The 27,884-nt window shown below is 44.3% G+C and overlaps 1 protein-coding gene across 2 annotated transcripts in view; it reads left to right on the top strand.

Annotated features, from left to right (window-relative positions):
* The window catches only part of KCNQ3 (potassium voltage-gated channel subfamily Q member 3), a 364,765-nt gene that overhangs the window by 304,027 nt on the left and 32,854 nt on the right, over positions 1 to 27,884 (top strand). For both annotated transcript variants that reach the window (XM_034966614.4, XM_014346019.4), the window contains exons 4-9: positions 1,295 to 1,467; positions 6,015 to 6,170; positions 7,274 to 7,384; positions 8,930 to 9,025; positions 11,185 to 11,279; positions 18,082 to 18,108. In XM_034966614.4, the coding sequence (XP_034822505.1) occupies positions 1,295 to 1,467; positions 6,015 to 6,170; positions 7,274 to 7,384; positions 8,930 to 9,025; positions 11,185 to 11,279; positions 18,082 to 18,108 (658 nt within the window). The remainder of the gene's footprint in view (positions 1 to 1,294; positions 1,468 to 6,014; positions 6,171 to 7,273; positions 7,385 to 8,929; positions 9,026 to 11,184; positions 11,280 to 18,081; positions 18,109 to 27,884) is intronic.

Raw genomic sequence — 27,884 nt, 5'->3', positions numbered from 1 at the left:
CAGAGCTTGGACTTTTCCCAGTGGACAAATATTTCCTTAAGTGTGTTCCTTGGAACTGTTGGAGCCCTTGCAAAAAATAGTTCTGTGGTCAGAATATTTTGGGTAAGACTATACTTCACTTGTATAGTTGAGAACCACAGTGTATATCTGCAGATTAAAGACTCTGAGAAGCCCTGCAAACCCCATGAATATGTACAATTATTATGTTTCAATAAAAAAATTAGTGACACTAAAAATAAATAACACTAATAATTTTGTAAAACCCATTTAATGGAGTTTTTCCCCAAATTTACTTGGCCATATGGTCTTTTTTACTTGGTAACTCTCTGCAGGAAAGTGGGGTGATAATTGATATGGGAATTGACTACAAGGAAATAGAAAACAGATCAGTTCCTCCCTCTTCCATACTAGAGGATTTGATGTCAAGAGCCTGCTTAACCATCTCAGAAGTGTCTCATCCCCTTTTTCCATCTCTGAAATGTCTGTAGTGGACATTCTCATGCCATCTCCTGATACCAGCATCCCACGTCATGGGTGGGCCTTACTTCTTTCCGAAATCTACCCCAAGGCCTTCTCTCAAGCTTAGGGAGATCACTAGGCCAGTGTAGCTCAGATGTGTGGGGGCGTTGACAATGCTAGGGATGACCTTCAACCAGCAGGAGGCAAGAAACAGATGTCCCAGCCTCCCATTTTTCAGATGGATAATCTTGGGAAGTCTGTCCACAGCTCAAAGGACTCAACAGTGGCCTTGATAACACCCCCTAACATTGGTGTTTTTTTTTTTTTTTACATTCTCTCTCTCCTTCTGCCGTCACTTCTGCTTCCTAACATCATCTTCCAATAAATTACTTGAACCCAAGTTCCTACCTCAGGTGATGCTTTTAGGAGAAACACATATGGAAACAGTGTCTGAGTGTCAGGCTTTACCTCCATAGGCTGAGCAGCTGCAGCTCTCCTCTGGGCCCCAGAGTGAATCTCAAGGACCACACTGTGGGGGACCTTGGTAAATTGCTGCTCTGGAGCCAGCATTAAAGTGTGGTAGGCCTATGCTACTTCTGGCCAGGTGGCCTTGGAAAGTCACTCAGGCTCAGAGCTTCAGTTTCCTCATCAGTCATGGGAGAATAATCCCACTTACCATGTGTTGTTGGTGGCAAGATTCAACAGCAGTGCTCAGATTGTCCCACTGCTTGGCACATGCTGATCTGCCAGCAAACAGCACCTATGATGAATGCCATTGCTTTCGCATGACCTTCCTTTCCCTCTTCCCTCCCACTCTGTCTGTCCTCTCTCCCAGACATCTTTGTGCTGATTGCCTCTGTGCCAGTGGTTGCTGTGGGAAACCAAGGCAATGTTCTGGCCACCTCCCTGCGAAGCCTGCGCTTCCTGCAGATCCTGCGCATGCTGCGGATGGACCGGAGAGGCGGCACCTGGAAGCTTCTGGGCTCAGCCATCTGTGCCCACAGCAAAGTAAGTGTGGTGGAGAAACTACAGGACCACATGGGCTTCCCACCCACCTATGCCCTTCCATGACATCCCTTCCTTTGCAGTGTCCCCAGAAGGCAGTCATTCTGCCACCCTTGATGATAACGACAAAGAGGAAGAGGAGGAGGAGAAACAGGAAGTGGTGGGGCTGGGGTAGGGGCAGGAGCAGGTGTGGTTCAGGGAGCAGGAACAGGTGAAACTGAGCTTAGGTATTGGCTCCACCATATGCAAATGACTTTGGCCAAGTTGCTCAGCCCTCTTTGGCCCTCAGTTTTCTCACTTTTAAAATAGGAATGATAATGCCTATTCCTTCAGATTTTTGAGAGGATGGAATGAGCTCATTCAAGGCCACATGCAGTGGGAGAAGAAGGCTTGGGAATCACACAGGTTGGTTTGAATCTGAACTCTGCCTCTGTGACGTTGGGAATTTTTTGCGTCTTGGTTTCTGCATTTATAAAATTAGAATAATAATGCATTGACTTCATAGGGTTAGATGAAGATGAAATGAATTGATATGTGAAGAGCACTTAGAAGGTACCAAGCTCATAGATATTGTTCAGTTGCAATTATTATGTAAAGCCCAAAGCACAGTGCCTACAACTTAGTGCTTGACAAGGACTAGCTCATCCCATGAATCAGGCACTATTGCCACTCCATTACACTGATAAGAAAGAAAACACAGAAAGAGGAAGTACCCGCTCAAGGTCACGCAGTGGGATATAAACCCTGGCATTCCAGTTCTAGGGTTTGTGTCCAGTGGTTTGCTGCTGGTTTGCTGGGGTGGTGGTGCTCACCTCCCCCAGGTAGATCAGAATCCAGGAGGGATGGAACTCAGTCCATTCCTTTTCCAGAGTCCCATGTGGCTGAGCAGGTATGGAACCCAAGCAGCCAGAATCCAGTTCATTTGGATTCATGGTACTGCTTGTGTTTCCTTCCTATTCCTAACCCAGGTCTTTGGTAGCACTTTGTTTTCATCTAGCTGCTTTAGCTGGATTCTGGAGGAATGAAGGAAAACCCCTGTGTCTCAGCTCAGGCAGAAAAAAAATCCCGAGAGGAGAAATCAGGAGAAATCCCTGGGATGGATGTTCTTTGGGGGTACAAAGCCAAGCTTGCCTTGCTTCCCAAGAGAGTATCTTTTTGCACCCACCCTGGTAGGCATACTAGATGCTGTTGTTGTCCCACCTAGGTCTCTTTTAATAGGAACCCTATGACCATTTCCTCAATAATTACATGGAAATGTGTCACATACACTGAAATCCCTTTCTTGGGTTCTGTTTCTGGAGAGCTGGACCTGAGGCAGTGAGCCCTGGGCAATTTGACATTAAGGAGCTTAGAGTTTTCCTTATGCATGTTAACGTGACCATGCCACCTGTAGCTGGACAGCTCCAGAACATACCTACACAACCCCTGGTTCTCTATCTCAAGGATGCACCTAGATACGTTGAAGGGGTAGTGGTTTCCTATGAGATTGCATCTCGGAGTAGAATATGAGCTTGAGAGTCAGACAGCAACTTGGCTCAAAATTCAGCTCTGCCACCTTCCAGCCAGAAGGCCTTAAAGATGTCATTCTATTTTAATGAGCCTCCTCAATGGTAAAAATGTGAATCCTCCTGGGTGCTCATGCGAGAAAATGTGCATTTAAGTGCCTGGTAAGTCATAGGTGCTCATTAATAGTAATGTTTTTTATTCTGAATATGCTGTTCCTCACACACCATACACATAAGCATAGACATAAAGTGGAATGAAAGCATAAAATACCTGGGAATCTTTCAGCTTAGAATGCAATTTCTTGCCATCTGTGTTTTATTTTTTGTCTGTGCTACTTCTGGCTGCAGAATCAGTGAGGTCAGAGCATCCTGTACAGACCCCTTTCTTCCTCCTGACCTTCTATTTTATCTTTTATCAAAGGGCACGTTAATAAAACCCCTATGGGTTCGGCCATAACCTGTATCCATGGAGCTGAGTTGATTCACAGTTCTGGTCAACACTGGTGCTAAAAATTGCTGGTTTAGGCCCTTGTCCTGTATTCCTCTAGACTATAATTGATCCCCAGTGCCTGCTGGCTTTTGCCATGTAATTACCAGAGACCATTGGAAGTTTGTGATATAATTCCTCAGTATATATGGATTTGCACAACAGCCAGACGCCAGTGAGGCAGAGACTGTTTCCCAGGGGTGGGAATGGGCTCTGGAGCAGAGCTCTCTGCACATAGACTTAGATTTACGGGCTGTTGTTAGACTCCAAAGTACGTGTTGTGAGTCCTCCCGAAAGCTGTGCTACCAGAGCTGGGAGGAAGCTCTTCCCCAAGGAAATCACCAAGAGTACTGGCAAATGGACATTTATCAATTCATTTCTTCATTCATTTATTCATTGTACTCTGGGCCGGGTACTATGGCTAACTCTTCTGGGCACTCAAAGATCAAGTGTGGGAGGCTCTGTTGCCCAGGGTTAAACTTTCAAAGTTAATGCTTTCACTAGTTAAGATAGGTCAGGTTCTCCTCCCAAAATAAATGAGCCCTAGAGCTCCCACCACCCAGCACAAAAACCTAGACGTCTTCTGGCTTACAGTGTATCCGATGTGTGCTGGGTGGGCCCCTTTCATCTTGAATTATGAGGACTTGAGTCACCAAGGCAGGGGAAAGGAACCTGGAGAATCCTGCAGAATGGATTTAAGGGACAAGGAGGGATTCACTCCCATCACTTTTCCATATTGGCTGGACCCCAGTCCCTTAGCCTCAACTTGACTGCAGGGGAGCCTCAGCAGGTAGAGGAGCTACCTGTTGGGGAACAGTCACAGGTTCTGCCACAGAGCTGCTAGCAAAAATTGTATAAAGTCAGAATTATTTGGAATAACTGCAAAGTAAATGACTCCAAAGTACAGAATTAGGACCCATTTTCACTCCTTATTGGTGACTGTTATACCATCTCTTATTAATCCAGAACAGTCAGTTTTTATGTGCACACAGAAACAGACAACTATTTCTTTTGTTAAGTGCCAGATGAAACTTCTGACTTGCATTTGGGGGCCAGAGAGTATGAAAAAACATATAAGCACTAGGACCACACTCCATAGGCAAGAGGCTTATGCCCAGGCAATCACTGGGTAAGGACTAGTCCATGTACGTTTCCGTCCTCAAATTCCCTGCAGCACAGAACCTTGCTCACCAAAGAGAATGGCTGGCTGGGTTGCTTGTATTATCTAAGTGAACCCCTCTGCTATAGACCAAACTCACACCCGTACAATGTCTATGTGATGCTGTGGGCAAGGCCAGAGCATAATAGCAAATGAGCATAATAAAATGTTGGAGGCTTGGAGAAGTATGTTTAGAAAATGGGGAGGGAATAAAGGAACCACAGCTGAACTCTATCTTTCATTGGGGGAGCAAACATCTGAAAAATTTCATAGTGGAGGTGACATGAGTCTGAAGATGACTCCATGCTCTTTGGTTGGTCCCAGTGTGGGAGGGCTATTCAGACTGCAGGACCCATGTGAGCCAAGTCCTGCAGGGAGGCAGGAAGCAACCCTGTCAGGAAGATTCTATTGGCCCAGAAGGACCCGCTGACTGGCCGCAGATGGTCAGATACAGGAAGGATATCAATGTGAACAACTTTGTTCTCTGAGATGACTCAGCAAGAATGACAGACAGTCTTAAATCTCCAGATTGTGTTCACCAATAACCTTGCCTTTCTTCCTGCCCAACCTACTATGATAAATCTTGAAACTGGAATAGAATGAGAGAAAGAGAGAAAGTTGGAGCTGGAAGGAGCATTAGGTCTTGTCTCCATTAGGGGTTTTGAAACTTCAGTGAAGTTTCCATCCATACCATCCTGACTATTACTTAACACTTTTCATTAAATCACCTTACTCTTGTTTACTTAGTCATATGTCCTAGTCTATTATATGATAATATCCATGAAATTACAGGCTTGATACCTTCTTTTGCATAGGCTCTAAATCAATATTTAATGTAAAGCTGCATTTCACCAGTGGTACACAAAACGATTTCAGGAACTCTGTGGCTCTGTCCCTTCATTTAAAAAATGAAGATCCTGAGATTTGGGAGAAGAGGAGAATTTGCCCAAGGCCACACCATAAACTGGTGTCAGGGCTGGGTCTCTGGACAGAGACCCTGCTTTCCTGGTTGTACCGAGCTTTCTCCTTGCTCTACGCAGTCCTGCATAGACCCAAGTCTCCTGAGTCCTGAGCCTTGTATTAGAAGAAGCAGCCACTTCCTCCTGCCTTCTTGCCTTCCTCTGAAGCCTCTTGAGCTGTGATATTGAAGTGGCCCTAAGCTAGAAATCTTCCCCTCCTCCTGGAGCCATACACTTGTTCTGTTAATTAATGATGAAATAACTACCATGTTAATGATCCCATTTTACAGTGATGGAAGATGAAGATCAGAGAAGGTGAGTGATTTGACCACAGTCACAGAGCTGGTAAACTTGGACTCTAACTCTGGTGTGTCTGGCTCCAGCATCCACTCAACGACTCCCCAGTGACCACTTTTCATGTCCACTGTTCATTCTTTCAGGAACTCATCACGGCCTGGTACATCGGTTTCCTGACACTCATCCTTTCTTCATTTCTTGTCTACCTGGTTGAGAAAGACGTCCCAGAGGTGGATGCACAAGGAGAGGAGATGAAAGAGGAGTTTGAGACCTATGCAGATGCCCTGTGGTGGGGCCTGGTGAGTCACTACCTTGGAGGCCAACTCTGTGAGATTGACTGTCAAGAGTCAGAGAGAGGTGGAGGGCATCACATGAGCATGTTCAGCCAGGCAGCTGCATTCTGCAGTCAGAGGTAAGCTGTAGACCTCTTTCAGCTCAGAACCTGCTGACAGAAGACCCTCCTTCAAGGTGGGCACTTGGAATTGACTTTTCTCTAGCGTTTATAAGAAGCCAGGGCTTGGAACAGCCTGGTTGCATGGTCGTTTATGGACTTAGCCTTATTAGTCATAGGCTATTTTCAGCCAAGCCATGCATGTGCAAACAAACCCAGTGACAGATACACATGTGTGCTCACACAGACCTGTGTGTGCACAACCCTACACCCACAAGGACACACAGTGCTAAAGCTGGCATTCACTGAAGGCTTTCTTTGCTCCAGAGCATCTCTCTGGGTGCTTTACTTTCACTAACCTACTTTAAACTCAAACAACTTCTATCATTAGCTCTTTTTAAAAGTAGGGGAACTGAAGCATGAAGAAGTTAAGTAACTTCAAGATCTTTCAGTCAGTAAGTGGCTAACCTGGGATTTGAAGTCAGATAGTTAGGCTCCGGAGGCCACACTGTCAACTGCTCTGATAATCCTGCCTTTCACATGCAGATACACATGCATAAGTACATGTATACTGATAACATAAACATGTAAACACACACAAGAATATACTAAACACACCAGAACAGATAGATGCACAGACATTAGACATACACACATATATACACAATACATACAAATATACTCACAAGCACACATATATTCACAAACATGGCTATAAATAAAATCACAAATCCACAAATATACACACACATGAATGCTCGTGTACATACACATTTGCAATTGTTGAAATATTTGTTGACTGACTAAGATAGGAAACCCTTAACTTATCCACAAGTCTCAAGGCATCCATATAAGTTACTAGGTACTTGGTGTCTTTTCTCCTAAGGGAACCTTGTTATGAATGGGAGCATTGCCCAAGCTGATGGAGAGGCTTACAGGTAGAGCTCAGTTAACACGTTCCTGATATTCCTCTCCATGTGGTACTCCATGTCTGAACTCTTCTCTCTTCAGATCACACTGGCCACCATTGGCTATGGAGACAAGACACCCAAAACGTGGGAAGGCCGTCTGATTGCCGCCACCTTTTCCTTAATTGGCGTCTCCTTTTTTGCCCTTCCAGCGGTAAGTACCTTTGATATATGACATCCCCAATGTGACGTGCAGGACCCCTTACCGCCTGGTGCCAGCTCAACTTTCCAGTGTCATCTTCTATCCTCTTATACCCTACCAACTCCCTAGCCATTCCCTTAAGCATGATGATCCTGCCTTTTTGCCACGGGCCCTGCTGCTTTCCTTTGCCAAAGATTTCTTCACACATCAACTCCTCTTTCAACGCTGCCTTCTTTAGGCTGAGTTAGTCGCTCTGGGCATAACTCTGGGAATAATTCTGTAAAGGAGTTTCTGGCCCTATGCTAGGATTACACATTTCTAGATCTGCCTTCCCCAGAGGACTGTGAATTCCTTGGGTTCTGGGATTATATTTTTCATTCATGCATTCCCAGTGCCTTGCACAGAGCAGGTCCTTCATTTATGTGAGTTCCCTTCTCTTGTCCTGCTACTTACTGGCTTATGTAAAAAATACATGTCTCTCAAGAATAAGCCTTGACCTATGATAGAGTAACATCCCCAACGCCCAGTGTCCAGATATGTAATAATAATGAAAGCAGATTGCATTTGTTGAACTCACTGTGTGCCTGAATCATGCCAAATGCTTTACCCACATCATCTCATTTAATCTTCATGGCAACATTATGGGTCGGGTGCTGTTTTTATCTCAGTTTTTCAAATGGGAAACCCGAGACTTAATTGGGTTAGTAAATTTTCTACAGCCACAAGGCTACTGGGTTGTAGAGCCAGGAATCCCAGGTCCACTGGTTCTAAAACCTGGCTCTTAATCATGAAGCTTGAAAAAAACTTGTAAGTAACAATCTCCCTGCCACCCACTTCCTCTTCCATTCTTTCATTGGTGATGTTCTTTCTCTATTTGCAGCCCTACCTTGTCGGTTTTTTTCCTAAGCTATTTGACCTTGAGCAAATGACCTTCTTAAATCTCAGTTTTCTCATTGATGAGTCAGGGCCGTAGGAATGTTGCAAGATCTTCAAGTTCTCTTTCAGCTTGGAAAGTGTGTGTTTCTGGCCACTTAATCCACTGGCAAGTCTGACCTGAAAATCAAAACAGATCCCAATTCTGGGAAGTTCCGGCTATAGTCAAAGTGTCACGTGACAGTTCAAGCAGCTAAAATATTTTTAAAACTCAGTTAACATTACTGGGCATCTATTTTGTGCAGTACCCCTTACTGGCAGTTTATAAAGATTATCTCACTTTTTTCTAATCATGCATTAGGTATTATTATCCCACATCCCTATAGAAAAAACCAATATGCAACAGGGCTAAGGGGCTTGCCCAGGCCCTCACACCTGGAAAGTGGCAGTGTCAGAATTGGAACCCAGGTCTTCCTGACTTCAAGGCTCATTTCACTTAACCAAGCTCCCTACTCTCTTCAAGAGAAGGAAGGGCTCTTTCCCCCTTCCCTTCTTTGTACAGTGTTGTCACTGCAAGGACTTGAAGTGCAATTGAGCCCTACAGTCCCCATTACCCTGGCAATGGAGCGGGAATGCTGGGACAGTCTAGCTGGGGGCTGACTGCCTGCCTGCCTCTCCCTCCAGGGCATCCTGGGGTCCGGGCTGGCCCTCAAGGTGCAGGAGCAACACCGTCAGAAGCACTTTGAGAAAAGGAGGAAGCCAGCTGCTGAGCTCATTCAGGTCTGTCTGCCTGGGAATGAACTGGAATGGGATTAAGATCCATGCATATGTACATACGTGTGTGTGTGTGTATGTGTGCATGTGTGCACATGTGGAGGGGACATACTCATGAACTGGGACAGGACCCAGGATTCCATGTGTGTCTGTGTGTCTTGTGTGTGTGTGTGTGTGTGTGTGTGTGTGTGTGTATTAATGTGCCCAGGCAGGAGCAGGCCTGCTTGCACATGCTTACTTGTGGATGGCTATGGGGAGTTTCCATGGGTATCTATTTCACCTGTTCTTCTGTGTACTGAAGGTGACAATCCTGTCACTCTCTCATTCAGTTTCTAAGCCAAGCAAGAAATAGACACAGAACTCAAGGACCAACCTATCAGCTTTTTTTTGATACGGTGGTTTTTTGAGTTTTTTTTGAGACTCTCTTGTCCAGGCTGGAGTGTAGGGTGCGATCATAGCTCACTGCAGCCTCCATCTCCCAGGCTCAAGCAATCCTCCCACCTCAGCCTCCTGAGTAGTTGGGACCACAGGCATGCACCACCACATGTACCACCATGTACACCACTAGACCTGGTTAATTTTAAAAAATTTTTTTTTTGTAGAGATGAGGTCTTACTATGTTGCCCAGGCTGGTCTCAAACTCCTGCACTCAAGCCATCCTCCTGCTTTGGCCTCCCAGAATTCTGGGATTATAGGCATGAGTTGTGGCACGTGGCCTCAGCTTTTTTACTGATGGTGTGTTGGAGATGAGAATTTGGCTTGGACCTGGGGCTGTACTAGGCTTTCTTCTCCTCCTACTTCCCCTCAGATTTGACCTAGGGACCCATAGGGAAGAGTCAGCCTAAAGTCCAGGTACTTAGCCAATCAGCTACAAGGAGAACAGTCTCTGTCACATCTGCCAAGCAGAGAGCCCATAAGCCAAGAGAGAAAGAGATGCCTTACATGTGCAAAATATTAAACACTTTTCCCATTTGTGCTGCCCAGCAGACAACCATGGACCAGAGGATGTTGGACATGCACCTGCCAGCCTTCCATCTCCATCACTAGCCTCACATGGGCTGGGGGTTGCAGGGAGCAGTGAGAGGTGATGAGAGAGGCAGAAGTGTTTCCTCTTATATTTCAGAGGGAGTTCCTGCTTTGTTTTAATGGGTTATTGGAGGATGAGGGCACAGTGAATAGGAAAGCAGAGTGTCCTATCTACAGCTGCCTGTGTGTGAGGGCATGGCCACCCACTGGTGAGCTTTCTCCAGTTGTAGTGTCTCTGTGGGTCTGTGTGCCTGACTCTAGATGGTGCGTGATGTCATCCCGCATATTGTGGTTCCTAGGCCTGTCCCAGTTTCCAAGAGCCTGACCCATTAACTCCCCACACCCCAAACCATCAGAGAATCCTAGAGATTCTAGGATATTTATGTCAAAACCTCATCTGGTAGGCTCTCTCTTGCACCCAGAAATGGTACAAAAGACTCTGTTCTATATATTTGACTGAGAAGTCTCAGGGAATCTTCTGGAAAGAGTGGCACTTGTTTCTGTTTATTTTAAAATATTTTATTGTTTACTTTTTTTTGAGACAGGGTCTTTTACTCTACAACCCAGGTTGGAGTGCAGTGGTGCGATCACGGCTCACTGCAGCCTCGACCTCCTGGGCTCAATTTATCCTCCCACTTCAGCCTCCCAGGTAGCTGGAACTACAGGCACGTGCCACCAAGCCCAGCTTTGTTCTTTTTTTTTTTTTTTTTTTTTTTTTAGTAGAGATGAAGTTTCATTATGTTGCCCAGGCTGGTCTCCAACTCTTGGCCTCAAGTGATCCTCCCACCTTGGTCTCCCAAAGTGCTGGGATTACAGGCGTGAGCCATAGCACCGGCCTTTAGTACGTGTTCCTCTCAGGGATTTTATGCCTACCACTCTCTTCTCTCCCTCCACTCCAGTTCATCTCTCCATTCCCCCACTCACCACAACACCAATTATAGCTCCAAGATGGTCAAGGAAGTTTTTCTTCCCAAAGTAGCTTCAAAAAGCCAAGAATCTTGTTTTTTCTGAATGTTGGCTCAATGCACATTCAAATTCTTAGGAGTCCAGGGCTTAAACGTTGTTTTGTTGGTGTGGGATTCTGTGCAAAAGTTTCAGGTGGTGCCCACTCATTGTTGCCCCTCTTTTCTGCTCCTCAGGCTGCCTGGAGGTATTATGCTACCAACCCCAACAGGATTGACCTGGTGGCGACATGGAGATTTTATGAATCAGTGGTCTCTTTTCCTTTCTTCAGGCAAGTGGGGACTCACCTGAATGCTCAGGGCGTGACCAGCCATCTCTCCTGCGTTCTGTATTCGTGTCTGTGGCCTCACGGGTCCCTGGAGAACACTCTTCAGGGCAATGTTCCCCAATTTGGGCTGCACACTAGAATTATCTGGTAGCTTAAACAGTTCTGGCTGGGCACGGTGGCTCACGCCCATAATCCCAGCACTTTGGGAGGCTGAGGCGGGTGGATCACCTGAGGTCAGGAGTTCCATACCAGCCTGGCCAACATGGTGAAATCCCATTTCTACTAAAAATGCAAAAATTAGCCGGGCATGGTGGTGCATGCCCGTAATCCCAGCTACTCAGGAGGCTGAGGCAGGAGAATTGCTTGAACCCAGGAAATGGAGGTTTCTGTGACCAGAGATTGTGCCACAGCACTTCAGCCTGGGCAACACAGTGAGCGTGAGACCCTTTCTCAAAAAATTAAAAATAAAAATAAAAATAAAGAAAAAAAAAATCTGATGCCTAGGCCACACCTCAAGCTAATTAAGTCAGAATCCCCAGGGCTGGGGCCCCAGCATCAGTATATTTGATGTTCCCCAGGTGATTACTCTGTGCAGCCAGGGCTTCCCAGTTAGCCAGCATGGAGTAGCACGGAGTGGCTGATAAGGAGAGGTTCGATCAAATGTGTGAGCATGATCAGTGGGTTGAGGAAGTGGGCAGCCCACACAATGAGCCACCCTGAAATCTTGGATGTTCCTCCAACCTGGGCATGGCCTGCACCTACAGACTACTCTGGACTCCAGGAAAGGAAATGCAGAAGAGGACAGCAGGAAGAGTCCTCTGGCCACCCAGAGATGCTGTTTCGTGTTCTCAGAGGTGGGAGATTGAACTAAAGATCTCAGAGAAAAATAATAACCTTTTTCTATGGTTATGGAAAAGGGAAGGGGAAATTAATATGCATTGGATGTCCACTATGCTCTAGGCATTCAAGTTCATATTTCATTTATTCCCCACAGGTACCCTATAAAATAAGTCAGAAGATTTGAGGTGCATCAGACTTAATGGGGGTATTGTGCAAAGGTAGATCTGGCCTCCACTTTCAGCAATTCTGATGGAGGTGTGATGGTAAATGCATCCCGAACAGGAGCCCCTGGGGTGGGGCTGAGCCAGTGGCCCAGAGTCCACACCTGGAGCCAGGCTGAATGGTTTGTACTCCCAGGCTACTTTCAGAGAAGCTAGTAGAGTCAGGCTCTGACACTTTGAACCAATGTCGGCTACATCTGGAGGCCTTCAAAGCCCATGGTCTTTTCACTACTTGAGCTTCTATAACAGACTGCTTTTTTTTGTTTTTGATACCAGGGGCCTGAGCTCAGATTGTTAAGTGTGTGGGTAGTGTGCTGGACTCCTAGAACCCTTGACTTGGAAAGAAACATAGATGGACAGTTAGCCTCATAGTTGGGGCTGCAACCTGCCTCAAAGCAAGTTTCTGTCATTGTGTCTACAGGTTCATTGGACCCTCATATAACCCAATGCTACTAGATAGGGGGCTCTCTCTGTGCCCAGCCACAACTCCCCTGCAAACACACACACACACACACACACACACATTCATTATCCTCAATTTCTCTTTCTACTCCCATCTCCAGATTATGGAAATAGAAGAGAATTGCAACTCATTTTCCAGCATAAAACCTTCCAGTCAGTGACCATGACAAAGTAAAGAAAGTCCAAAACCTGACCATGACCTCCAGGACCCTGAAAGATTGGGCCCCTAATCACCACCGCCACACACCTCCTATCTTGCTTTCACTCCTCAAAAGGTTCTGGTGGCAGGTGCCACTTTCTGTTCAGGGTACTCAGGGCACTCCGTCCACTAACATTTTTGATCCCCTTGTATGTGTTAATCACTGGGACAACCATGGAGGGTCACGGGTGACTTGCAGAGGAATCTAAACTTTGATCCTGAAGGCAATGAGAAGCTAGATGAGCCAGAGAATGACATCAGTAGATCTACTTTTCAGGAAGATGATAGCAAAAAGTGTGGAGGATGGATCTATGGACTCAAGTCAAAGCAAGAAGATCAGCTAGCAAATATTGCAGGGTTCAGAGTAAGAGGAAATGAGGGCTTAGACCAAGGTAAAAGCAGTTCGAAGGGAGAGTAGAAGGAGGACCTGAAAGAGAACAGGCAAAAGGGACCCATGACTGGTGGGAGAGTTAGAGCAGTCAGAGGAAGCAAGTCTTCAATAAAAGAATGGGAAAGTTTGGGTATACTTACTTGTAACTAGACTTACTTGCTCAGAACATGACTTACATGTTTCCATTTGATTCTAAAATGCTATCCCTGTTATAATCATTGAGGATTTGGGATAGCATAAAGCAGAGTCTTCTTAGAATGGGCAGATGACTTCCCCTTAGGAGACCACAGTGACCTTGAACTCAAACAAGAACACTTTGGATGCAGAACCAAGACAATTTCTATTTGGTATGCATCCCAAGGTGTTGGCAATGGGCCCATTCTTTTGGGTTGATGTATTATAAATAAGGCATTGTCCTAGCTGTCAGAGACTTGGAGGAATACATTGTGCTGCAGACAGCTGCTGTGATATGAGAATGGTTTTTAAACTAAGAGAATATATTTCTTTCTTTCTTTTTTCAAGGACGAAAGTATAATGTCCCTAGAGAAATTCATTTAGCAACCATTCTGAAGCAAGGCAGTCCCTTGGGAAAAGAATGTCCCTGAATTCCAACCCACTCTGTATGTTAATGGCAAAGAAGTAGCTGACAACACACTGGTGTTTTCTTACCTACCTCCTAAAGGTTTTCTTGTCTTTTGTTTATGCTTGTTTTAATAACAACTTTCTTGAGATACATTTCAAAACTCACAAGAGGATTTTACATACCATAAAAGGTACCTTTTTAAAGTGAACAGTTCAGTGGTTTTGAGTATATTCACAAAGTGGGGTATCAATCACCACTATCTAATTCTAGAACAATTTTATTATCCCAGGAAGAAATTCTGTCCCAATGAGCAGATACTCCTGGTTCCCTCTTCTCCTCAGCCCCTGCAATCACTATCTACTTTCTGTCTTTATTTCACCTATCCTGAACATTTCATGGTATAATGAAATCATATAATATATTGTCTTTCTTGTATACATGGTTTCTTTCACTTTGCATAATGTTTTCAAGTTTCATTTGTGTTGTAGCGCCTATCAGAACCTTTTTCCTTTTTATAGCCAAATAATATTTGATTATATATACCACATTGTGTTTAATGATTCATCAGGTGTTGGAAATTTGGGTTGTTTCCACTTTTTGGCTTTTGTGAATAATGCTGCTATGAACATTCACATACACATTCTATGGACATATGTTTTCAACTCTCTTGGGTATATGCCTAGGAGTAGGATTGGTAAGTCTATGTTTAACTTCCTGAGGAACTGCCAGACTGTTTTCCATAGTGGCTGCACCATTTTAGATTCCTGCCAAAGGTTTGGAAGGATGAAGTTGCGTAGCCCATCTGCAACATGATGCCATATCACAATTTTCAGCTTAGTGTAGTTCTTTGTTAATTTGCAAGTATCTGTGTTTTGGGGGCTAGCAGTGATGGATGACGGTGGTCTGTTCTTATTTTTTTATTACAAATTATAATTATAAACTCATTGTTTTGGAATTGCAAAGAACTTCAAAGAGTTTCAAGTCCAAACCCAATTTTCTATGAGAAAAACCTGAGAGCCCCTAGAAGTTCAAGAACCCCCAAGAAGTTCAGGCCACATACCATGCTGGGCATAACTGAGGGCAAACCCAGGTCTTCTGATCTGCTGACCAGTGGAGACTGAATGGACTTAGTACAAGTTGGTCATAAGAGTCCGAGGGGGTACAGGAAGATGCTGGGGTAGGAGTGATGGCAGATTATACATTCTTATATACAAGCAGGGATGAGGGAAGCTGTTAAAAATCAGACATTGCTTTTTATAAACAGAGCATGTGCATTGTTTTATTCCTGGTAGGGAGAGTGGAATTATGTCTGGCTTTTCATTTTCTATAGCTGCACCGTTCAATATGGTAGCCACTAGCCTCGTGTGGCTAGTGAGAATTTGACTGTTAGCAGTGCAATTGAGGAACAGATTTTTTAATTTTAAAGTAAATAACCTTCTATGACTAATGACTACTCTATTGGACAGCACAGCTCTGGAATTGTTAGCTATGAGAACTGAAATGGAGATAAGAAGACTTCGCCCACGATGTAGAAAATACTTGACCAAGAACAGGTAGTTCATTGTGTAACCAGGACTTGTTCCTTTTATGACCAGGGTCAAGATTATTGGAGTGCTTAGAAATGGCGAAAGGGGACTATATGCACTAGTCATTTCCTATGGCCAAATAACATTGGATCTGCTTTCATACATACTATCTTATTTAAGCTTTAGGATGTCCTGGAAGGTAAGTAGAAGGGGTAACTCCATTTTTCATAACCCCATTTTTATAGGTAAAGAATTAGAGAGTCAATGAGATTAATTAGCTTGCTTAATATCGCTCAGCTGATAAATGATGGAACAAAGATTGGAACCCAGGTCTTGTGCCAAAACCTATGTTTTTATTTTGCATTGTATCTCTGGGAAGAAAACATTATTTAGGGAGAAAACTGGATAAAAGTAAGATGACACAAGGGTTGTTTGGATAATAAGACCCATTTTTGAAGATTGTTGTTTGGATGGTCAAACTGAGTAAAATGTGTGAGAGTAGTTGTCTTAGTCCCTAGCCCATAGCAAGTGTTCAGTCTCGGCTGATTGAATCTGGGCTGCAAGGGAGTATTGATGCCGAAGGGGAAAGGAAGCCCCCAAATTACTGCCCTGGGAAACCACTGTTAGCAACCATGATCTAGAACACTCTGGAATGTTGTTAAAACCCTTTTATTCATTTAGTCCATTCATTTAGCATATATTTATTGATCATCCCTTATGTGCACTCTATTTGGTATTGGGGATCTAACAGTTAACTGGACAGGTCAACTACACTGGTCCTTTCCTATCATAAGGGTAGTGAAGATAAGATAGGGATGTGCTCATGGGATGTTGTGACTTGGAGTTGGCTGGGGCTTTGGCTAGAGCAATCTCAGTGGAGTACTGGACACAGAAGCCAGATGACATGAACTGAAGGGTGATGAGGAAATGAGCAAGTGGGTTCAGTGAGTGTAGGTGACAGCTGGAGTGGATGTGAGGCCAAGAATTTTTTTCTTTGATGGAAAGGGTCTAGTAGAGAAGGATAAATGTGCATATGGGAGAAGGGGAAAGACTAGAGGAGAGAGAAGCAGAGATGGCCTGGTCTGTGGAGTATGGGCCTTCATTAAGAGCATGGGCCCTTCATCCATTGGCACAAAACAGAAGTCCAGTGAGTGGAGCCAGATGGTGAGACCATGGGTAGATCTCAGTGAGAGGGGAGTCAAGGTCATCAGCTGGGAGGAAGGTGGAGAAGTGAGAGAAGTCTGATGGTAGAAGAGGAAGCATGAAATACTCATCGTGGAGAGTGAAAGAGGAATGGACAGTGCTAATCCTTTAAACTTTCTCCCTACCATGTCTTCTCTTCCAATATGCTCTTCAGCTGCCCCCTTGCCCTTTCCTTCCCCTTACTACCTTTCCCACTTCTCCTGGCCTCAGAGACTCAGAACATCCTAGAGAGTCACAGCTTTCTGTGTCCACCTGCTTTGTGATCAACTAACTCATCACTTTATTGTGCTCGTGGGGAAATGGGCCCAGAGAATGTATGGCCAGCCCAAGGCCACACTGTAACTAAATGCTGAGCTGACCCTCAAAGCAGAAATTCTTAACTCTTTTACTTCTCTGCCACGATTCTCTTGTTCTGTCTTCATCCCTCCCACCCATGGATCCCTATGTTAGGCCAGTCATTCTTTCAACATTTAGTGAGCACTCTCATGTGCTGGGCTCCAGAGTGCTCATAGTTTAGACAAGAAAAAAAAAAACGAGACTACATGTAATTCTACTACAATGTGATCCACGTAATAATGACAGAGTACCATTCCACTTGTGAGGGGATTTGCTCAGTCTAGACCTTGGGCAATTGAATAAGAACCCCTAGGAGGGCCCCTCCAGGTGTACATAAAGGATGAGTAGGACTGTTCCAAGCAGGGAAAAGAGGAAGGGAGTTCCAGGCAGAAGGAGAGCCTGAGAAAAGGCTTGGAGTCATGAATATGTGTAAAGCACGGCTGGTGCACCTCCCAGTTAGGAGTGAGGGCTCCAGAGCCAGATCACCTGGGTTTGGATCCTGACTTTGCTGCCTCCTAACTGTGAGCCCTTGAGCAATTCATTTAATCCCTCTGTGCCTCAATTTTCTCCTCAGGGAAATGGGATGATAATAGTACTTCATAGGGTTGTTATGAGGATTAATTGAGTTAAGACAATGTTCGCTATGATGACAATGGTAGTGACAAAGTTATGGGGGTGTGTGACTGCTACATTATGACATTCCTGGTTTCCTGGTCTGTCTCCACCACCAAATAAATTTCCTGAGCTCAACATGAGAGCTGGGGCAGAGTAAGTGCTCAGCAACCATTTTCTGGATGAATAAATGAATGAATGAGTGGCTGAAAAGAGCCCTGAAAACCTCAGAGCCAACGGGAGTAGCATGGGCTGGGGTCTGGATGGGTAAACCCGCCTCCTTCATTGGTTCCCTCCACACTGACCATCCTGTCCTAGAGCTCAACTCTGCTCCATCATCTTCAGAGAGAAGCTTTGCAGCAATCTTTCGAGGAAGGATACAGCTGTTTCACGTAATTTATGCTTTATTTTTTCTCCCTCTTCTCTTTCTAGGAAAGAACAGCTGGAGGCAGCATCCAGGTAAGTTTTTGATTATGAATTCCCTTCTTCACATCTCTGTGTCAAGACAGAGCATCCTGCTCCATATGGTGTAGGGCCCCATGGGAGGTCATGCTGGTCCCAAGATAGAGTCTTTGGGCTCACACTGTTGCTGACCACCATAGTCCTCTGCCTGGTTTCCTTCTGGTTGATCTGAGGGAAACTTAAAAGGAATCATGGCAGCAGCCTCTTATTGAGGGTCTGGGTTCTGTGTCAGGAGTTCTGCATATGTTATCTCATTTGGTCTTCACAACCACAATGTAAGATAGGCCCTAATATCATCCCCTGTGGATGAGGAGATTGTGGCTCAGAGAGGTTGGGTTGAGATTGAGTGGCAAGACCAAAATTCAAAGTCAGGTCCAAATATTAAGACCATGTTATTTTCATGATATATCATTTCATCTGCTTCTTGGGCTCACAGATGGTAAGTTGACTCGAGACTGTAATTCATGATCCTCATGACTGTGGAGGTTTCCCAGTAAACCACATCTATCTATATACCTATATGACATGTAGAAACCATTTTTAAACGATTATTATTGGCCAATCATTTGTGAGTCCTCACAATCAATCTCCTGGACACTAAGTCCAAATGCTCTCCTCCTAGTGCTGACAGAATTTGGGCAGAGGAGGTGAGAGGACCCTGGACTACCTTATAGGGGAGCCACTTGAGAACAATGGCCTTTGGGAGGCCAAGTCAAATCCTCCCAAGTGTTTCCATGAAGCCCTATCCACACAAAATCCCACTTGGAAGAGACAATTACTGACAGTGTCAGTTCTGTTTCCTTTGGGTGTGTTTTCAAATGAACCACGTGGTTCTTTCCTGGACCCACTTGGGACTGTAAGGGCCTTTGAGGAGATCATAAAGGAGGGTTAGGTGAATGACAGTAATGGTGTCACTAGGACATTCACTAGAGAATCTTCAGCAGCTCGTGGCTCCCAGAGGCAGAGTGAAAGGACACCACAGAGATCTCTGCAGATAATTCTATGGAAACCAAGGTCCCTGGAGAGGACAGGCTCATCCCACATCACACACCCCATAAGCACCAGGAGTAGATGATCAAGGTCTCAAGACTCCCAACAGGGTGTTCTTTGCTTTCCTTCTTTCATGACCAACAGGGTTATAAATCGTGCAGATTTTGACACTGCATGTGAATTATTAAATCTACCTTTAGAGCCTTTTCTATACAGACATGAAGAAAATTCATTGAAATCTGCATTCAAATATCACTGTGCCCTGGATTCAGCACTTCCGGTTTAATTAGGGCTCAGATAGATGCATTTTGAGGCTTTCCTGGGGATGCCTCCCTAGAAAAGGGGCTTCTGATATCTTGTCATCAACTTGCTCATGTCCCTTTCAAGAACCCCCCACTCTGCCAAGAGCACAGAGGGAAAATCTATCCCATTATTTCTCAGGGTCAGAGTTGCTGGGTGTTTGGTGGCTCACCCGCCTCAGAGAAGAAGAGCAAAGTCATTATGTAAGTCACTCAGTCTCTTTCATCCAGGGTTGGGACAGAGTCAGACTGGCTGATGCATTAGCAGTTGAGATGCCAGGTGTGATTATAGCTGCATAGACTACAGATGGAAATGAGACCTGGAGATGGGATGCAAGAATTGTCAACAGAGGAATCAATTCCTTTACGCAGGAGGCGGGGAACCAAGTGACTACAGAATGTCAGGAATGTATGTGTGCATTAGGGTCACACTTGCTGGTATGCATTTTCCACCTTACAATAGCTTCTTCAACAGGCCGACAGCCACCTGGTGTTCCAACCTTCCTTTATTCATATTTCTTTTTTTTTCTTTTTCTTTTTCTTTTTCTTTTTTGTTTTTTGTTTTTTGAGATGAAGTCTTGCTCTGTTGCCCAGGCTGGAGTGCAGTGGCACAGTCTCGGCTCACTGAAACCTCTGCTTCCTGGGTTCAAGTGATTCTCCTGCCTCAGCCTTCCAAGTAGCTGAAATGATAGGCGAGCACCACCACACCCCGCTAATTTTTGTATCTTTTTTAGTAGAGACGGGGTTTCACCATGTTGGCCAAGCTAGTCTCAAACTCCTGACCTCAGGTGATCCGCCCATCTTGGTCTCCCATAGTGCTGGGATTACAGGCATGAGCCACCGGGCCCAGCCCCTTTATTCATATTTCTAAATAGAGTCAGATTTGGAGTTTATCTTATCGCCTCCTTCTAGCATAGGTAGCCTATACACTTGTTTATTTGTCAGGCTGATGAAAGAATTATATTCTCTGTAACTTAACATGCTGGTGCTATATTGGGGATAAGAAAAATGACTTTCCAGTCAGGTTATTGGAAAAAGCTCAAGTCCATATTTAGTTATAAAGCTATGGCTTTATAAGGGCTGTCTTGAATGTTTTGATTTATGTGGACTTGTCTGTGGAACATAAGCCCAGCTGAATTCTTACAATGACTGGGAGGTTGGCTTTGATAATTTTATGCTAAGCATTTTACATATGTCATCTTATTTGATTCTCATGAAAGTGAAGGCAGCTGACACCCTCCCATCCCTTCTCACCTAGTTTAGATGCCCAACTCATGATGCCCTGAGGTAGGACTCAGAACTTCCCTAATAAAGCATATATACTTTATAACGCTCGGCCCCTAGTAAGCCCATGGTAGAAGTTGGCTCTTTTCCTTCTGATTAACCTTAGAATCAGAAAGCCTGAGAAGGAAGCATAAAATTATCAAAGCCAACCTCCCACTCATTGTAAGAATTCAACTGAGCTTTTATTCCTCAAACAAATCCTCATAAATCAAAACAGTCAAGACAGCCCTCATAAGCGACAGCTTTATAACTGACTATGGGCTTGAGTTCTTTTCAATAAACTGATTTGAAAGTTATTATGTATCTATACAAATATAATAAGGTTCTTATTTTATATATGACATAAATATGATACATATTTACATATATACCTGTTAAATCCTCTCTTCCTCTCTAGACCGTGAGCTCCACAAGGCTAATACTCTGCCTGAAGTGTAAGATGTACCCCACATGTATTTGCTGAGTGACTATAAAAAATGACCTAATTCAGGGATGAGTTGTACCTCTGTTTTACTTATGAGGAAATTGAGCTCAAGCATTTACATAACTTACACCTAAGTCAAACACTGAAGATGGACCTTGCAGATGCATAGGGAGTCCATTAGCCTTCCTCCGCATCAGCTGGACTCTGCCTGCAACACAGGTGGCCGTCATGCCCTTGTTATCCATGTGTGCAGAATGAGCTCGGCTAATACAATGGACGCATGATCTCAGCCCTTGTCTTCCCTCAGCCAGAAGGTCTTATCTCACATTTTATGTAGCCCCCTCCTTCACTTCCTTTGCAAGCCTGCCTAATGTCACCTCCCAAGAGAGATTCTTCCTGACCCTCTGCCCCTGACCCTGTCTCTATCTCCATGATCCTATGATGATTGCCTGTTATATATATTAAGTCAGTTGCCTCCAAGGGGCTAAGCTCTTTCTGTTTTATTCACTGCATTATCTCCTACACCTGACACAGTGCCTGGAACAGAGCCTGACACATGGTTGGCTTTCAGTAGATATTAACTTTGTGAGACAGTGGATGGATGAATGGATAGATGGATGGATGGATGAATGGGTGGATGATGGATGGATGGATAGATGGATGGATGGACTCATTATTCTACAAGTGTCATAGTGTTCCACCCAACTTAAACTGAGGGAGGTGTACTGGTTCACATAGGCAGCCATCAGAGAGGGTGGGAACCCCTAAGAAACAAGGACTGGGACCCCAGGATTTTCTCTCTTTATCTCTTATCTCTGTTTCTCTTTTTGTGATAATTTTACTCTCAGCCGACTTTCTCCATATCAGTGAAGCAGTAGATACTAACAGCTCCAAAATCACATATATTTCCTCTCTCTTCTGTCCATCTACCCTTCACCAAACACCAGTTTCTAAAATCCCAGAGAAGCACTCAGATTGACCCAGTTTGAGTTACATATTCACACCCTGGACAATCTCTACCCCTTGAAGAGTAAAAGCCGCTACTGTCTAAGCTCTGGACCAGATTTCCACCTGTTAGAGTGGGTGGGTGTGGTGTAAGATACTATACTTAGCAACCCCCATTAGAGTCACATGATTGAAGTCGGATACTCAGTGCTTGAAAAGAATAGGGCCCTTTTTTCCTCAAAGAATGAGGGATGAAACATCAAGTAGACAAAACACGATAATTGTTCATTGCAGGCATAAATTCTACCTGTAAGTTTTCAAATTCCTAATAATAATATTGCATTAAAGAACGTGAACAGTTAACCATATTAAGACTGGCATTTTGTGTTAGGTCCATCATTTTGAACAGCAACAATAACTATTCAGTAGACATGCAACAGTGCTGATAATTATGGACATCTTTTTGATAGAAACTAGCATTTTTTAAATTCTCAAAATAGATAACTGTGTTGACAGCAGTTGCTTGCCTGAGCCCAGTGGTTCACTCTGTATTTTCTACCAATGCAATCTGAACAGCAGCCTTCAGGAATCTTCTCGTCTGTATTCATATTTGGAGAGGGAAAAAAATCTGTCCCAGGTACCATCTTTATCTCCTATGAGTGTCAAATTTAGTAGAGAATCATTCTTTGGATCAAAGAATCCAATAGTAACTTACAAAGAATGCTGACTGCTTCCCTGGCATAGTTGTAAGCACAACTCTTCTTCATAACCACCCTAAGAGATAGGTACTATTTTTAATCCCCATTTTATAGATGAGAAACTGAGGTCAGATAGATAAGTGACTTGCAGACGATCACAAAGCTAGAAAGTGCAAGAGCAAGACTTGGATCCAGTTGGTCTAGCTCTGTAGTTCATGGTTCCTACCACTATGCTCCTCCTTCCAGCTGTTGGGAACAGTTACCTAGTCAGTCACAGCAGGTGTCCCTTTTGCTCGTTCTGTTTTCTTCTACCCTTTCTTGGCCCACCTAGCTGAAGTCCCTGACACAGGAGGAGGCTATAGAGGCAAGAAAAGGCACAGAGCCAGGGTCATCTGTGGTGTGAAAGAACATTTGGTCAGATACTATAATTCACACTTTGCCTTCTCCCTGTGACATCAGCCACATGAAATTTATCTCACAGAGTCATGAACAATGTTGGCAATCAAACACCTTCCATGCTTCAAAATCAATGACTACTAAAGGTAAACATGAATTTAGAGCTCAATCAATCCAATCCCCTAATTTTACTGATGAGGAAATTGTTAACCAGAGCAAAACAAAAGGCTTGAACACAACCCCATAGCTATTAGTATTTTCTCCTGCTATCCAGACCCTGCACCATTATCCCAGGCTGCAGAGTAACAGATGCAGAGGTGAGATTTGGACCAATTTTATTTAACCTCAGAGGGATCCCAGATATGTCCTGAAGGCTTAGTCTCAGTTTTCCTCTTGGGATAATGGGGTGTGGAGGGCTATGTAATTCCCCTCTGAATTATGAACCAATTAAGAAATATACCTAGAAGTCAAAGGATTAAAACACAGGTTATCAGACACCGCATGTTCTCATTCATAAATGGGAGTTGAACAATGAGAAAACTTGGACACAGGGAGGGGAACATCACACACCGGGGCCTGTCGGTGGTTGGGGGGCAAGGGGCAGGAGAGCATTAGGGCAAATACCTAATGTATGTGGGGCTTAAAACATAGATGATGGGTTGATAGGTGCAGCAAACCACCATGGCACATGTATACCTATGGAACAAACCTGCACGTTCTGCACATGTATCCCATAACTTAAAGTGAAATTAATAAAAATAAAAAATAAAATAAAACACAGGTTACATTTTCTGGGTAAAGCAAGATTGGCTCTGGGGGCAACACTTCTCACCAAGTGTGTCCTTGGAAACAGCACAGGGACAGAGCAGACACTCTCCCAGTCAGCCACTGGGCACTGAGAGCTAGAGAGAGAAAGACCATATCTGAACACTGACATTTAATACAGAACTCTCCCAATCAAAGAACATGGGTGAATGGCTATTGCACACACCATAACCCAGTTGGATAATTCACCTCCTTCCATGTAGAGAAGCTAGTAGAACTATCAGCTTCTTCCAAATTCTTCTGAAAGTATAGACATTGCATTTTTATGACTTCAAAAATAGGGAAAAGATGGTCCTCCTTATGGTTCATGTGGCCTTCTCTCTACCTATGAGCATGGTATCCCTTAGCACACAAGAATGTGTCTCGGCTCCCTGACTTGGCTTCATCAGTCTGAAAATAGAACTTTTCACTAAGTACATTCACCAAGCCCTCATTTGCTATTAGATTTCTACAGCAGCCATAACAAACTGCCACATAGTGGGTTGACTTAGAACAACAGAAATTTATTCTCTCACAGTTCTGGAAGCTAGAAGTCTGGAATCAAAATGTTGCCTGCCCATGCTCCCTCCAAAGGCTCTAGACCAGAGTCCTTTCTTGCCTCTTCCTAGCTTCAGGTAGTTCATGCTGATCCTTGGGCTTTTCGACCCATTCCTCCCATCTCTGCCTCCCACTTTACATGGCTTTCTTCCCTCTGAGTGTGTCTGTGTCCCAAACTCCCTCTCATTTCTCTTATAAAGGCAACAGTCATTGGATTAAAGGCCCACCCTAATTCAATATGCCCTCATCTTTACTTGATTCCATCAGCAAAGACCCTATTTCCAAATAAAGTCATGTTCCCAAGTATTGGGTTAGCGATACTACATGTTTGTGTGGGGCAACACAATTTAACCCTCTATGTTTGCCAAAAACAAGTGTGGTAGGTTGCATATGGCGGGAACCTGTCTCAGCAGATCCAGGATACATGACTTTGAGATAGATGTTTATGAAAGATTTAGATTTTATTATCCCCCTACACCAATGGGGACACTAGGGATTAGCAAGGTGAAACAACTCACACAGGGGCTGGGATTTGAACCTGTGTCTGCCTGGATCCCTCCAGATCTATGGTCATTTCTTCTCTTTAACCAGGGAATAAAAATAACTAGGTAGTAGAATTAGGAGGTAGTCATAGCCGTAGGGACTGAGGACAGAGTCCAGAGTCAGACTACTAGACTTCAAAACCTGGTTTCCCTTGTAATTAGCTGTGTGCTCTTGGCAACTTATGCAAACTCTCTGTGTCTCCATGTTCTTGTCTGTGGAAATCATAATAATGCTGACCACATGGGCTGGCTGGAATCATACCTATCATGTCTTGAAGAGAGCTCAGCCTGTAGTAAATGCTCTCTTCAAGACATGATAGGTGCTCACTAGAGATCAGTGCTGATCAACTGGTGTATTATTCAGACAAGAGATTTGGGTAAGTGGAGAAAACATTTCTTACGAGACCAGAAGAAAATAATATGTCGCTCTCCATATTCACATCGGTGTCATTGGAGTACCAGCTGCAAATGTCCTGGAATCATCCTCATAGATCCTCAGACTCACTGGATTAGAGGGAACCAAACAGGCCTTCGAGTTCAGCAGAACTAATTTTGCAAACCTGTTTAACTGAGAGAACCCAATTAACACATCAGAGTTATTTCAAAATAATGATGCTGTTCCTTCCAATCCAGTGGTCAGTCCAATCACAATCCTGCTTCCTCCTTGCTTTATCTGTCCTTCCCCTTCCCCAGAGTAGCCAGTCCTTTGGGAATCACCTGCCACCTGAGCCCAAGGTCCCTTATCTCTAGAAGGCAGAGATTGAGCTAGGTGATTTCCAAGCCGCTTCAGGTCCTTTGTGCTATAAGTTTCCAGCCACAATAGTAGAATTGGAACCACGTTGTTTTGCCACGTTAGACGTTGCACGTTACAGATTACTTTTAATAATGTTGGCTATGTGATTCTGGGCACATTACAGACTTCACTATGCTTCAGTTTCCTCATCTATATGATGGTTATAATAAGGGTACCTATCTCCTAGAGCTGTGGTAAGGATTGCATGCTTAGAATAGAGCCTGGCCCATGGTAAGTATTATTTAAAGGTTTGCTTTTATTATCATTGTTATCCTGATTTGCACCCATATTTCCAGGTTTTCTTGGCCCGGGGTTATTTCCATATGGTGTAGAGCTAGTTTAGGAGTCAGATCAACCTAGATTTGAATCCTGGCTTTGCAACACTTTTCTCCTTGCTTCCATCCATCCTTTCTTCATTCTATCCTCTGCCTTCCCTAACCTAAACACTGAGCATTAAGAGCTCTGCTTTTTGTCAGCCCTGAAGATTCTCAGGGAATTGTAACTCATATCCTAACGGGAAAGGCCCTCACAATCTGATGGGAGGAGCGGATGTGTCAGCCGAAAAGAACAATGTAGTGTCGGGGGTGCTGGCAGGGAGATGTTAGAGACACAGGGGCAGGTGAAACAGGCACAAAGGAAGGAAACTCTTAAGCTCTACCAGAAACGAGAGAACAGGGAAGAATCCACTGAAGACCTTTCTTTTGTCCTCTCAAGGGCTAAGTAGATTTACACTGAACTGAAGAAAGAATTAAGGTCCTAATTTTGTTCCTTCCATCTTTCATTCTTTCATCCTTCAAGCCTTGGGTGCCTAGGCCTGTGATCTTTTCTCCAATCACCTGATTCTGTTGTAGGAAAAAAATGAGTTCTTCTCACATGACCAGGAAAGATTAGGCATGCAGGCACTTTGAAGAGTGAGAGGTTACAAAATATATTGGGTGAAAAGGAAAAAAGAAAAACAACACAGCAAAGTGAGAGGGGTTCCCGATAACAGGTTTCCATCTCTCAGTTGGAATCCCAGGTCACCACCTAGGAACAGGAGAGGCCAGGCTCCTCCTCCCTGCAAGCGGCACAAACTTCCTGCAGCCCCACCCCATCATCCCAGTGCACAGGCTGGTTGGGGATTCTCCAGGGACCTTACCAGCCTCCTGCGTCTATCATTCCCTCCTCTAAAGAAGTACATCTAACTGCCATTAGAATAAGCATAAGGATAAGGATGAAGACAGATCTTAACTGCTTCCTGTTGACAGGGGGTGCTGTTTTGGGAAAACGGCAGTCAAATCGCCCTCAGGGGCCTATCCAAGGGTTCCCACCAGAAGGGGCCATTGCCCAAGGCTCCAGTTGCATGACTGGAGTTTCATGGCCTGAAGAAGAGACAAACTGAGTTATTAGAAAACACGTATAAATATGAAATAAGAGTGTGTGGTAAGGACAGCTCAAAAATCCCAGGGGCTTTTACCAGTTTGTATGGGGAGAAGGGGGCAAAAAGCCTGATTGGTAAAAAAAAAAAAAAAAGACTTTTACCCTTTTGATGGCACATCAGGCTTCTGGGTTCCCTTCCGCTGAGCCTAGTCCTAAGCCAACCAGCTTAAGGTTTGGGACATTAACTTTTCCCAGTTTGGAGGATCCATCTGAAGGGAGTGTCCCATAATACAGAGACACAATTACCTATCAATGAAGAGAGGACAGGAGGAAAAAGGAAAAAAAATGGCATTTTTTCAAAGGCGTCCCAGGGGTTCAGGATGCATTTGAAAGGGGTACAGACTGAAGATGAATGGCTACTCATCTAGAAAGAGGGGAATAGGTGTCCCTGGCTCCTTTCTCTTCCTAGCAAATACCTAGGGTACATGAGGGAGGGCAAATGAGGCATTCCTTTTTCTCTCCTTCCTCCTTCTATCTCTGAGTCCTGGTGACCATGACAGGGTGCCACCCATGGGTGTTAAAGAGGCTTTCACCCATGTTAATGGGGGGGGGCTTGCGGGGTAGGAGTATCCACTATTACCCACATATGCCCTCTTTCTCCTGCTGTCAATAGCCTTGAAT

This window comes from Pan paniscus, chromosome 7 (genome assembly GCF_029289425.2).
Source record: "Pan paniscus chromosome 7, NHGRI_mPanPan1-v2.0_pri, whole genome shotgun sequence".
Taxonomy (NCBI): domain Eukaryota; kingdom Metazoa; phylum Chordata; class Mammalia; order Primates; family Hominidae; genus Pan; species Pan paniscus.
Note: the sequence above shows the minus strand (reverse complement) of the source record. Positions and strands in the feature narration are given on the sequence as shown.